Raw genomic sequence first — 13,924 nt, 5'->3', positions numbered from 1 at the left:
GAAATCTTATAATAAACCCCTTATTTTTACAAACTGTACAGAAGGCTGGAAGCAACTTCAGCTAGTTCCACAAGGACTTGTTTGAAGGAGATGTAAATTCAAGTTTGCTAAGTTAATGTGAGTTTAATGTGGATGCAGGTGGCACTTGATGCTCTAGTGCAGCTTCCTGGACTGCTCAATGTCATGTAAAACTTGTCCCTGGATGTGGGGCACAGGGAGGACCGATACCCACACTGGCCCTTCAGCACGGAAGTGAAGCACCTCATAGGCAGAGGTAGTGAATACTCCAAGGAAAACACAGTAGTTAATGCTGTTTTATAAACACTGATAAAATACAGCTCCACAGTTAGTTTAAAGTACTGTTCCTATGACATGAGTGGTTGTAGAGTACCAGTGGCTCACTTTTTTCCATACCCTCTCCAGTTTTCATCCGGTTTGTTCTTGTTGAGTGTTGGTGGCTGGATCTTACAAAATAGGACTCCTTCCTTCCAGGACTGTACTTCTTCCAGTTCAGCAGCACGTTCTCTGCTTGTACTCTTACCTGAGGTCAGTGCTACACTAGAACTGAAGTTTATGGCAGCCCTAAAGGGGCTAAAGTTCATCGGCCTCACGTGGAGCTAGAGTTTGATGCTGGGCTATGCTGTAATGCAAGGGCAGAGTGGTTTCAGAAAAGTAAACTTACCCACTGACCTCTAACACTGCACCTGAGCTCATGGGTGGCTAACTGACAGGCATTAAGCTCTGACCTTACCAAGAAAAAGAAAAAAACAAAGAGGTAATATGTACAAGCTGTCATTAAGTTCTCCTGTATGGCTAGCCCAAGTTAAAGCAAGTTTGATGTGTAAGTCGAGTGGACAAACTTTGCCACTCAGCCATTTTTAAGAAGTTCTTGAAATTCATAAGTTAGGAAGGGTGAGAGTTGAACTGAGTCATGTCTGAGAATGGACCAAGTCATCCAGGCTCCGGTGACAGCAGGGAGGGATGCTTGGTCTAAATCTTTTGTCAAGTAAGTCTGTAGGAGGACACCGGTCTCAATTTCCATCTGCTGCTCTATTTGATGCGTCTTTTACTGCCCAAGTCTTGAATAGCAGTAAAGAGCATGGGTCACCTTTAGTGCGGTCTTGTTCTGAAGCACCAAGTTCTGTTTCTGAGACTGTTGTTTGTGATGTTTGTTGTCTGTATTTCACTTCTTCTCTGTACTTTTGGGAGGGGTTATTATTCCTCCTGTTGACACGGGTGATAACTGACCTGGGGCAGTGGATGCTACTCCACTGTTAACTTCTTCCTGTGTATCAGGGGAAGACGGCAACAAGTTAATACCTGTGACAAGTTCTACTTCCTTGTTTCACTAGTATTTGTTACACTGCTAGTACAATTCAAGTACTCCAGATTTAGGATACTGAATAAAAAAACAAGGAGATGATGTTACACGACAAAGTAAAGATGATTATCTTTTAAACACTTCACTGGTACTTCTAATCTGAGTCTTTCCTCACAGCCTGCAAGCGTTACAGTAAAACACCTTTAGTTTATAGGAGGAGCAAGAAACAAAAGGTTAGGCACCGCTGACCATGCTGGCTGAGGAGAGCCGGGCCAGGTGTGAGCAGGATTGGCCAGCCTTAGCTGCCTCAGGAGAAGGGGTGTGTAATGCACTCTCAGCTGTCTGAATCCACAAGCCACCTACCAGCATGTCCAAATAATTTGTGTGTGTCTGGATATTATGTCGATCTTCTACTGCAACCTTCTTGAAGTTCTTCAGCTTCACGGGGACTTTTTTCACCACACTCACAAAGGGAACCATCCATTCTACACACTCTGAAATGCTGTCCCAATCTAAGCCTAAAGGGTAGAACACAGTAATACGTATACAGAGATCACGGGGAGTTGCAGTGTTCCAATATGGTCATAACTTTAAAAACAACACTAATTAATACTGCAGATAAAAATTCAGAAACATCCTCCCAGAATCTCCCAGCATTTCCTTGCGCTTGTCACTTAAGTGTCATGGCAGAGGATGGCGAGCACAGGCCTCCTGAGCAAAGCAGCTCTGTGGCCATGAGGGTTCCCCTTGCTTACCAGGGGAGGCTGAAGTGACTTTTTCAGCTTGAGCACAAGATTTTGGTTCACACTTATAAAAACATAGACTATTGCCACAGTCCTTTATAGTACCTCAGGCAACACACAAGTGCTAAGCTTAGTTCAGTGATTTTTTTTTTCCCCCCACTGTGTAAGCGACAGGCTTGTAGGAATTTGCACACAGGTTAACTGAATGCCACCGACAGCTGAGGATGACTGGTGGCTGACTACATTCTAGGAGAAAAAGTAGCCAAATAACATATAGCTAACGATCCCCAAAACAACTGAAGTCAGAGAGCAGTATTAACCCAAAAGCAAGAAGGGTAAGTCTGCTTCATTTCCTTAGCTAAGACCATGCTTCTGGTCTTATGACGCTTCTGAAAGCGTTTCCTTCTTTTTTGAGTCTTTGTAACATCTGAAATCGGGGTAGGAAGGAAGTGAAATTAGGGGGGAAAAAACACCCCACAGAACAGAAGAACAAAACTGTTAAGTGTCCATGTAGCTTTTGCTCTTTGGCAGCCTGGTAAACCAATACACTCTTAGCAGCCTCAGGCGTGCAACAGCTTTCAGAATTCCCTGCCTAACAAGACCAAGCTTTACAAAGGCTTCTTACCTGAAGCTTTCTTAACTACTTCAATTGAGGTATAGTGGCAGAGCGCTGCAGCAGCTAGTGTTCTGTACTGGAAGTCCAAAGAATTCACATCCAGGATACACAGGTCTAAGAGCTGAGGAAATAAAGAGTGGAGGAAGTAAGAGTTACAAATTTTAACAAAATGATACTTTAGTATAATCCTGTCTCAGAAACTGCTATGCATACAGCAGTCCTACAGCCTATGCTCTATAACATGGCTGACCTTTTTCAGCATCAATTGCATGCATCTATTTTTGGCACCAATTGCAGTTAAAATGGATCTCACAGAGTTACAATGCAAACCAATTTGCACTTTTACCAGTAACATGCAAGACACTTTGCTCGCACAGATTTAAGTACACCTTGAAACGCTTAGCAGACCTCCAGGACGGTATTTTCTTAAATTAAAATATTACCTAGCAGCTCAGTGACTTAGACCAGCCTACTCTTCAGTAAGCCTCTCTGAGGCTGGACACAACACATGCCCATAAAAATTGAACCACAGCAGTTTCAAAATAGTCAAAACACTCCTCAGACTGCCCTTTAGGCAAATACACAGAAACACCATTACAGATAACACAGGTAAAAACAGTTAACTGTCCATAGCATCTCAAATTACCCACCCTCCTCTCAGAGCTGTTGCCGCTGTAGCGCACAGCGATTAAAAAAACAAGATGGATTTTTAGTTTTCCAGTGTACAGAAAAGTCTTAGGATATGTGAGCTGGGAGACAAGAAGCACGTGGGTGCTCGTCCTCAAAATTTAGTATGAAGTTCTCTGGCAGTCAAACTTGCACATTCCTTAACAAAGTAACAGGTGAGGTGACACAAGGAAAAGCATTCTTTAATGGCTTTTGGGGTATAACGTTCAGTTGCGCTTGTAATCGCTCCAAAAAGCATTTTCTGATACAGTTTACTACTTACCTGTGCTATCTGAATGAATTTTTCCTGAGAATACTGAGGTAGCAGCACTTTTGGAACATCCTTCAGAGCATCCACTTGAAGATAGAGGTTCAGCCAAGAGACGATTGTCACTGGACAGAGTTCCCATTTTAAAGCCTGCAAATATTAAACAAACAGGTAAGCACCTTAAACCACGCAACGATAGTTTTGTGCCCTGATCTCTTTTCCCATACCTCCCCTTCCGAGTTTGCTCAGCTTGTTGCACAGATCCTCAAAAGACACTAAAGCTTATGTACAATTGCAATCTGAAATGAGTATCTGTACTTGAATTCTCAGTACTTTTTGAACAGGCGGTATTACAATCAGCAGAAACATGTATCCCTATACCTGTGAGGTTGGAGCTTATGTATCTTCCCCATTCAGAAGCTAGGAAATTAGAGTATTTCCCCCGAGCCTTCAGGCTAGCTGCCTGAACCTGCAGCTCCTATCTATTAAGGAAGAATAAAATGTGTAAGGAGTTCTGTGACGGTAAAGATGGATCCTTTCCAACATGAGGAGCACTGAGTAGTGTCGGTGTCAGCTCTTTCCTGGCTCTCCTGTTCCCGCCAGCAAAGGACCCTGGCAAGGGCGGTACATTACAGTGACAGCCTCGTAGTGGGCCCCGTGGCTGGCTGTACCTGTTAAGAGCCTTTACTTTCACACAAGCTTGAGAAACCTGTCCTTTTCTAACAGACAGGGATTTCACCCCAGCCAAGGGGCTCTAGAGGTCCACTGCACATACAATGAAGGTTTCATTGTTTTGCAGAAAGAAGGACATACTAAACACGTTCCTTTTCCAAGCAAATAAATGACATTAAAATACAAGGCTCAGCTGGACAGTCTTTCAACCGGCACTTACAAGCACAGCAAAGTTATTACCTTTAACATAATAAGTTCCATTCTTACAATATCATCTTCACTGCAAGCACCATCAGTGACGTAAGCAAATTCTTGTATTTTAGGAGCGTAGATTTCCTTTAAAGGGAGGGGGTGAAAAAGTGAAGATTAGAGTGCCTTACAATACTAAGAAAGCTTGAGAAGATACCGGCAAATACATTTCAGTCCATAGTGAAGTATTAACATTCCTTATGCTAAAACAGTGCTTTTCTCATCAAATTAAGTGACTTGAAACTTACAGGATTATGAGATACTAAAAACAAGTAGATTATGTGTTATCTATTGTGAAACACGACAGATTTATTGCAACTCTTTTAGCTTTTGGGGAAATAAATGCTGACCAAACAATTGGAACAGCCTTTCATTATACTGCTTTCTACTCAGCCGTTCCATTTGATGTAAAAACATACGCCATCCCATTCTTGCAGCACACTGCTGTGTTAGAAATGGCTTGCTGATACAGGTTACATGCAATGTCAGTGCTGATGTAGTCACACAGATTTAAAAAAAAAAAAAGCTAGAAAAAGATGAGAGAAAATCCCACAGCCACTGTAGCTGGCAAAATCCATGGTGCAGAGATGGTTAACAAAGAAATTTGCCAATGCAGTCATGCCAGTTTGGGCCACCTATAGCTAGCTGTGTGAATAAAAGAGAACTTGCCAGCAGAACTGCTTCTCTACCAGCTGGCTCTACACCCTGATGCCCCACGCACTTCCTCAGGATAGACAACTGCTTGTAGCACGCTACCTTGGCTTTAGGAACAACAGCTAGATCAGGGGGGGTTCCCAAGTATAAAAACTTAATAACCCAAATTTTCCTCTCAGGTCTAGCCTACCAGGCACTATACAAAAATATGCTCTTGGCTTATAGATGTAGTGCACAATGTAATGTATCACCATCACTGCACTTCAAAAGAAAAAAACCTCCGCTAAATGGGTTTATAGGGATATCATCCTGACGTACAGGCAGTTTGAGACTTAGGCTTAGTTTTGTTCAAATCCCACACCCATTCCTGAGATTGTTTGCCAACCGCTGTATATTTGGAAAGAGACAAAACAAAATAAAACTACTCCTAGCACGTTTGTATACCTTCTAAGCTTATGTGGTCTCCTTCCCTGCTGCTGAGGAAAGGGAGGACAAAGACCACACTCCAAGAGATTGACATATGCACAACTGAAGGAAGAGAAAAAAATTTCCCCTTCTGACCTTCAGTGTTGTATGTACACCACCAAGTTCAAAAGAGTCAGACAGAGGTAGTAAATGTGTTATCACTATCTTTTTAGTTATTCCAAACTTAATATCCTCCTCCCTGTAACAGAGCTTCTTACCTCAAGTTTGGAGGCAATGAATAATGAGGTAATTCCTATGAGCTGAAGCATGCTCTTGTTAATGTTCTTTTGTGTCAACATGAATCTATCAAAAAAGTCTTGAGCTAGGTAGAAAGTTTCCCTGTGGAGTGCATACACCTCACATACCTACAACAGGGAAAAAAAAAAAAATCAGTTTTCTGTTATAACACTCTATGTACATACATTGGAGTATTCAAGCTTTAGTAGTAAAACACAGCATGCACAATTTTATCTTTTGCACACACAAACTATCACATACCTAGGTGTGTTAGGATGCAGTGGTTAGTATGGGACTGGGAAAAGTATTTCCCATGCTCCCACCTAAATATGAATTGTCTATGATGCACTAACATGCTTCCAAAGTATACTTTTTCCAATCTAAATAGCACCCAGTTTTCCTAAAAATGAGTACAAACAATTTTCCACTGAAAGAAGAAAGCGTCATTGGAGGGGAGGAAAAAAAAAAAAAAAAGAAAAAAATCAGCAACGCCCCCACTAATCTGCTTGATTAAGAATACTCTGGGCTCAAACCTCAAGTTGAAGTCACTGAGCAGATCCTCCCTTTATTCCTAGTAGGTCTGTCCCAGGGCAGAACCACTAAAAAACTCGAAGTCTTTGGCTCTACAGCAAATAAGCCTGGAAGCTCCTGCCCGAGGGGGCTCTGCTGGCAAGCCAGGAGCGCTGCCTGCAGCCCCTCAGGCACACCGACAGCCTCACTATGCAGGGACAAAACTGCAAGAACAGCCATCTGCTCCGTACAGTTGCGAGTTTCCCTGGCAGGAAGAACTTTTAATACTTGCATTGTATCAAAGTGGTTCAAATGCCAGTTCAAGAAAAAAGGAAAGGAGACTGCCCGGGGTTGGAGACCTTATGCAGGGCCCTATTTTTTCCTATCATCTCTAACTGAATTTGGGTGGGTCTACCACAACTCCAGCTTATCTGCAACTCTGTATCCCTTCCACAACTGGAAACTAGTTAGATATCTATAAATTACTTATAATCTACATACAGTCAACAGGAAAGAATATCCAAGAAATAGATCCCAAGTCCCAGCTTCCTGCCCTGCTTCATTATTTCGCTTGGATAAAAAGTCAGAATAAAATGTCACTACTACTAGCCATTTCCTAAGATTGAAAGCCCATTTACAAATTAAAACCCTTCCTGATCATCAAAAATGCAACTGGCTGGCAGTAACACCACAGCTCATTCTTTTAGACCTGATCTAATATTTGCCAACTGATGCGCTACTCTGGTATTATTAACTACTGCTCCAAACAAGATTCAGAACTAAAAAAGTACAGACCAGGCCCACCCATGAATAAATGGCACAATTTCTATGAAAGTATATTGCCCAAACATAAGCAATAAAGGCTTGGTCATGTTAAATAGTATCTCGGTTATGACATTACAGAAGACAATGTTAGGAACTACTGGAGGACTCTCAAAGTTGCTGGGATTTTAATCCACCGTGGCATATAGAACACTGCGCTGGACAACAACAAGGCCCTCATTGACATTTTTGTTTGGAAATTAGATGATTTCCTAAGAGTTCAAGATTTTCAAAAAAAAGCAACAAAACACAATTTAATGGTGGTATGTAAATTACAACTGGAACAGTTTTTATATTCAGACCATATTTAAAAAAAAAAAAAAACAAAAACAAAAAAACCAAAACCCACACGCTCCTTTCCTTTCCCTCAAAATTCCCTGCTATTAGCACTGTTCCACCAAGGCAGCAAGAGCGCCACTAACATCTGCTTCCTTGGAGTACTCGATATGGAATTGGTAAACCTGCAAGATCCCTTCTGCTGATAGGCAAGGATTGCATGAGTCAAAGGTTGCTTTTGGCAGTGGTGATTGAATATGCTCAATATAGAGTTCTTGGAAACACCTCCAGAACATAGCTCTCTATTCACAACACTAATACTCCTTCACATCGGCTGCCAAGATCGAGAACTTCCATTTTGTTTGGCAACTGGAATACTCTGAAGTACAGTAATTAGACTGGAATATGGATGATTTGTTTATAATCGTTTTCCAACAAGAACCTGTCTATATCAAGAGCCTCAAGATATCGGCCTCTAATGCACTACTTTCTTCTTCTCTCTTCATAGGATAGAATTAAAAATTTACTGGTAAGCCAGAAAATAGTGTCAGGGGCTGACACGTAAGAGCTCTTGATGTAGACAGGGCCAGGGTGATAACTCAAGTCCTCAATACAGATGCAGTTGTCTCATGGCTTAGATACAGTCTAAGATGTAAAGGTAGAACTCCATAACTAATCTGTCCATAGCAATTTCAGTGTAAGTGTCTCAAAACTAGATTTATCCCCTTCCCAGGACGTAGTTGTGGCAAGAGCAAAAATTTAGTACTATTGCTTGCTGCCCTGTGTGGAAGGTTCAGCGTCTCCTGCCAGGGAAGACTGAATGTAGCTCACCAAGAGGATGAAAAGCAGTAACATGTAACCCTTTTGTTGCAAACTACTTTTAGCATTTACCATACAGTACATTTTGCTATTAGATCTTTTACATAAAAGCTGTGCTTTTATCTGCCTACTTCACAGGCATAACACGTGGCAAAGTAACAAAAAGAACACACCTCTAAGAGCCAGTCTAACAGTATTGATCTCATGTGAGGTTGCAAACTAGAATGTAGTGATGTGAAATGTTTGCAATGAGCATATCTGTTCTCCTTCTTCAGGATGTTGAGCCAGACATCTTTGGAATTTCCCCAGCTATGGAATAAAGTTACACAAAGCATTGTTAAATATATATACACCTTCACAAAAGGAGTATAAAAACATTATTTATTGTTTACAGATATTCAGGAACAAAAAGAAAAATTCCACATGCTAAAAGATCCTTATGGTAATTAGAAAACTGCAGGTATACTTTGAACATTTTACATCACCACAACAGCAGCTTGCCAAGATCATCAGCCAGTCCAGTTTTATAGAACAGCCAATAAAACTGAACCTGTGCATCCCAAAGTTGCACATACAACCAGAGTTTCCTATTTTGCCTAGTTAGGTGGCTGTCCAGAGAGCAATATAAAAACCAAACCCTCCCCATAAAAAAGAAAAAAACCACCCCAGTCCCCAAGAAACACAGAACATACATGAAGTTGTCCAGTTTAGTTTGAGAAAAACATTTACAGATGGTGTTTAAAAGTCATTCACCCATCCCTTCCTTTTCTAGCCTACCTTAAGGCTCAGAAACAGGCTATTGTGAGAAAAACTGAGTTCTTGTTTATTGCTAACATAATTTATTAGCACTCAAGTCTACCTGGAAAGAAGAAGATGCCTATATCATTAATATGGCTTGTTTTTAATTTGTAATTATTGTTATTATGAATTGATGTGGGTTTTTTTCTTAGATGTACTTCTCATCCTCCAGTTACTAAGACGGACAGCACGTTAATCAATGCAATGCTGATTTCCTACTGACATTTTTGGAGTTATACTTTTACCTTTCCCCAAGCAGAAGCAGAGAGAGATTAAACAGACCTGATCGCTGGTATTGCCTACAAATTCTAACCCAGATCAGTTCCATTCTGCTGCCATCATAAGTTAAAAGCTGGAGAGATACTTGCTTGTTTAATGCACAAATCTCCCCATTTAAGTGGGCAGGCATAGAGAAATCTCCTATTATGATCTCCCTGCAGCAGTTAGGAAAGCATGAAGAAGGCAAGAGAGAGTAAATGATCCTCTTACTCAGCTAATCGGAAAGCATGGAGCTCAGCTTTACCAGATGCCTATTGACAAGAGGTGAACATCAAGGATTAAACTCCTTGCATGGAATTCTGTATTTGAACCTATCTTTTGGGATCCAGCAGTTTCCAACAACTTGCTAAAGGAACTCATGAGATTCCCTCATTCACCATCCTTTTTTTTTATTTTTAAAAAACTACTTTGCACTAAGCTTTCCAACACATGCAAAAATGTGATTTGCTAAGTATAGAGAAGAGTATACTGTTCTTTACAGCACAGTTCAGCAGGCTTGGGATTAATAGTGAGAGAGAAGAGCAGTTGAGTTTGAAACTCGGTGAAAGGGACTGTAAGAGACCTATTGCTTTGCACTGAGGCAAAACATCACCATGCAGCATCTCCCAGTTATGATCAAGTTTTGGCCGGAACAAATAAAAACATGGTGTATCTAGAAAGGTTCTCTTAAAGTAATGCTTCATGTTCTGCTTCTCTTCTCATTCACCTCAGCAGTTTTCCCTAATGCATTGCAGTAAATTTAACAACTCTCTCATTAAACACCAGGCTGATAAAAACAGCAACTGGGGTACTCATCTAACACACCTGAATGGCTAAGAAATTCAGAAATTGAAAAATCTGATTTAGTCAGCTAATCTATCCCTCTGCAGAAGGGAAACTTTCTAGAACTGTGACTGCACTAAGCATACTGCATTGCATTAGCAAGCTACCTGCGCAGCAATATTGCCACAAGTTTATTTGCATATTTGTACATTTTTAAGTTCTTAAAGTAAACTTTGCTTAGTATTTTTTGATCACTCAGTTCCAATAACACTGAAAGAAGTTTAGTTTAAGCATTATGTGTCTCTTAACCACTTAGAGTCTCCATTGCTAAGTTATAAAAGGACAGCTCTGAAAGGCTAAAATTATTTGTCCTGTGCATTTATAAGATCAGGGGGGGAGGAAAAATACCCAGAATTTCTGTCTTTTTTTGGTCATTGAATTGTTTGTGGGATGAGGAGGCAAGTACAGGTATGGGTTGAGTACTGCCCACCGTTATACAAACACAATACAACAACAGATTTTACTACAGTAGTTCAGCATATTTGATAAAACATCAAACAACTGCTGCATCTGGTAAACTTACTTGAGTTCTGGCAAAGGTGACGGGTTTATGAAGAGGTTTCTGAACCTGTATTTTTTGAATCTTGAGAAGTCAGTGGTTACTGATTCTTTGTGAGGCGTTTCAATAATTATGCAAGGCGAGATGCCTCCTGTTATTGTGGGCGGCCAACAACTCTGCAACATAAAGAAGGTATCTTTTAAATGCTGATTTTACTATGAGAGCAAGAAAGGCGAGTAGATTACAGTAACAACAATATATGTAATGTACATTAGTCTTTTTGGACCTCAGCATCGATTCATGTACTGAAACCAAGAAAGCCAGAGAGATTAAATGCCAACAAAGCCTTTCGTAGTCAAGACGGAAGATGTATAAACAAATCCGACAAATTTGGGAAACTCAGCTTTGAGGAAGATAACTAACTGTCTTTAATTTATGAACCCACAAGTAACCTATCCATTGCTTGAGCTGCTCAGTTACAGTACATAAGGCAAAGGTACTCATTGCTACTAAAACACAGGACATTAGGTTGCCAGTCCTATCTACTTATCTACTCAGAGGGAAAAGAAAGGAGAGGGTGGAGGTTCTACTGTCTCTCAGGGGAAATTCAGCAACTTGTTATCTTCCAATTAAGCACTCCAGAGAGGAGCCACCCATCTCAGCTCCAGAGCTAGATACCCACTGAGCAAGCAGCAGCTGTGAACTATCTCTCAGCCTGCCAATGCCAAATATGGGATGCAACGACTCAAAAGGAGAAGAGCCCAAAGTTATTCATGCAGAAAGCTTCAAAGAAGGAATTCTAGATTACTTTAGTTAACTCTGTAACTTGTTTCACTAATACTTATTTGGTTGTACCTAACCAATACAAGTAAGGAGGTATCAAACGCATGGAGCATATGCAATGCTGTAATGGCTGACAGCCTTCAAAATGGTGACACAGAACTTCAATTATGCTCTGTGGAGTTAGGGGGAATCCCATTGCCAATGAATGGCAACACCTGAACACAGAAACTTTTCTTATATAGCTGTTTTGCAATGTAAACTACATACAATTTCCTTAGCATATCTAAACCTATTTATAGCCAGACTAAAGTACCCTAAGAGTGAAGTTACATATTCCAGCAGAATTGGTCTTAACAGCACACAGCCAGGAGAAAAGGGAGATCCTGCTCTTTCTCCTCTCCTGTGATCCTCACTGCCCAAGTCCCACCCCTTCCTTCTTTTGTCAGCTTTGATGCTTGTCAGACCCTCTGCTGGGTTGATTCAACTCACTAACCTGGCAGAACATAAACTCATTTTGTAGTGCCAAATTAGCAAGCTGAACCTGCATACTGCTTCATTTAAAGAGAACCAAAAATGGAGCAAGGCAGGGGATGGAATGCCTGCCTGAAAGAAAGGGGAGCAGGATTTCCCCCTTTCAGCAAAGGCAAACTGTGACACGCAGTTTCACCCCAAGCACAGCTGACGTACTTACACAGCATTTTTCCCTACACAAAGTTTGCAAAGACAACTTCACAATCAGAAGAGTTTTGCTTCACCATAGCTGTTAGTCTCATTTGCTTTACAAACAGAGTAACTGCAAACAACATTGTTTGCAAGAGAAAGTTACATTATTTTACTAACCCACTTTAAAATAAACAACTGTAAAGCCCCTCACTTGGTTTAGGAGTAGCCTGTGTTAGTTAAAACAGATTCCTAAATTGATTTAAATAATCAAAGGAACTGTTAAATGAAAGTAAAGAGGGCCTGCGTGCTTATGAGTCTTCTTAACTAAATGGCCATGAAACCACACCTTGAGTTAAAACAAGTGCAAGGATCTTGTTTAGACTTGCCTCTAGGCCTCCAGTTGCTCTGCACATAGAGTTATTCTGAAATATCTGGGTTTATTCTCATTTTTACACCTAACCTTACTCTGCAGTGGTTTCCACATTGAAGGACCCTTTATCTGCACAAAGCCATGCGTAAAAAAGCAAAAACGTATAAAAAGATGCTAAGGTGCAGAGCTCCCATGGTTTTTAATATCTGAAGGTAGAAACTTCCCCTATTCAATACTTTCTAGTGTGGAATGCATGACCTCACACCCACCAACATAAACCAGATGGACTCCCTCACCTAGTTTGAACCAATAATCAGGATTGAATTACCTTAATCTCATATTGATGCTTTTTAGCAATTTTCCCATCTTCTCTTTTCTTAATCTCCTGCTGAGAAGAGAGACACACATCAATACACTGACAATGACCAGCACACCCACCTCTAAAGCTAAAGCAAACTGTTGCTACTCCTGCCCCACTTTCTCACTCAGCAGAGTAAAGATTCTCCCATCCAAATGCACTGAAGAACATTCAATATTATTAAACTTTTCAAGTTGCCCAAACTGGTCACCTCTGCTGTTCTCCTTTTTCTGGTCTGGAGATGTTCTGGTGCCTGCAGTTCTTGTGGAGACTCTTCTTGACATGACAGTGGCTGCTGCTGCTTGGCTTGCAACCGGCTACTGCAAAGAGCAAAAAGACATTAGATGTTAGGAGAGCAGCAGTTGTTAAGTGAATACAGATAAGCTTGGTGTATTACGATGCTAACAGTTTACCTGCGTCTTGACATCTTCTTTGGGTTGCAAGATCTCTACCTGCACCAAAGGAATAACATAAGCTCGGTTAACGTATCCTCAAGAAGTTAGGACCAAGTTCCATCCTTTGCGTCATAAGACGCATCACAAAGAGCAGCATGGTTTACACAACTGAAATAGAAGGGCGCAAGTATTTTACTGGTGTGAGGAACGCCTGAGCAGAGGACCTCTGTGGCGTATAATCACAGGCAGCTCCACGTCCTGCTGGGAGTTACACTGCTGAAGTGGGTTACACAGGGGTGCCCACGTATGCCAGCAGTACATTTGGCTCAGGCTAGCTGGGCTCATCTAGCCCGGGGGGGCGGGGGAAGCTGTAAAGGGACATTTCCCACGCAAGAGGATGGGGGGGTGGAGGGGGGTGGGGTGGTCCCTGGGGCTGTGACCCCCCCGCTCCCTCTACACCCTGCATACTGCAGCCACCAGACATCCACACAGACACGCGTTTTACCGGTGCAGCGGCTCCCTCCGGGGAGATTTCGCCGCCGGCCCCCCCACACCTGCCGGGCTGGGCCGTGCCGAGCTGAGCCGAGCCGGGCCGGGCCGCCCGCCGTCGCCCGCGCTCCCGCCGCGCCGGTTCCGCGC

The 13,924-nt window shown here is 41.8% G+C and overlaps 1 protein-coding gene across 1 annotated transcript; it reads right to left on the bottom strand.

Annotated features, from left to right (window-relative positions):
• Positions 1–1,106: 1,106 nt before the first annotated feature.
• On the bottom strand, positions 1,107–13,365 carry CCNE2 (cyclin E2). The gene is made up of 11 exons (XM_076329393.1): positions 13,304–13,365; positions 13,102–13,210; positions 12,861–12,917; positions 10,741–10,892; positions 8,492–8,627; positions 5,873–6,019; positions 4,527–4,622; positions 3,630–3,764; positions 2,690–2,801; positions 1,685–1,839; positions 1,107–1,285 (listed from the first exon to the last, which is right to left on the bottom strand). Exons 1-11 carry the CDS (start codon positions 13,315–13,317, stop codon positions 1,184–1,186), a joined length of 1,215 nt encoding a protein of 404 aa, XP_076185508.1. The 5' UTR covers positions 13,318–13,365; the 3' UTR covers positions 1,107–1,183.
• Between the last annotated feature and the right edge of the window lie 559 nt (positions 13,366–13,924).

This window comes from Aptenodytes patagonicus, chromosome 2, assembly GCF_965638725.1.
Source record: "Aptenodytes patagonicus chromosome 2, bAptPat1.pri.cur, whole genome shotgun sequence".
NCBI classification, from domain to species: Eukaryota; Metazoa; Chordata; class Aves; order Sphenisciformes; family Spheniscidae; genus Aptenodytes; species Aptenodytes patagonicus.
The sequence above is the reverse complement of the archived record's forward strand: the minus strand, read 5'-3'. Positions and strand labels throughout refer to the sequence as shown.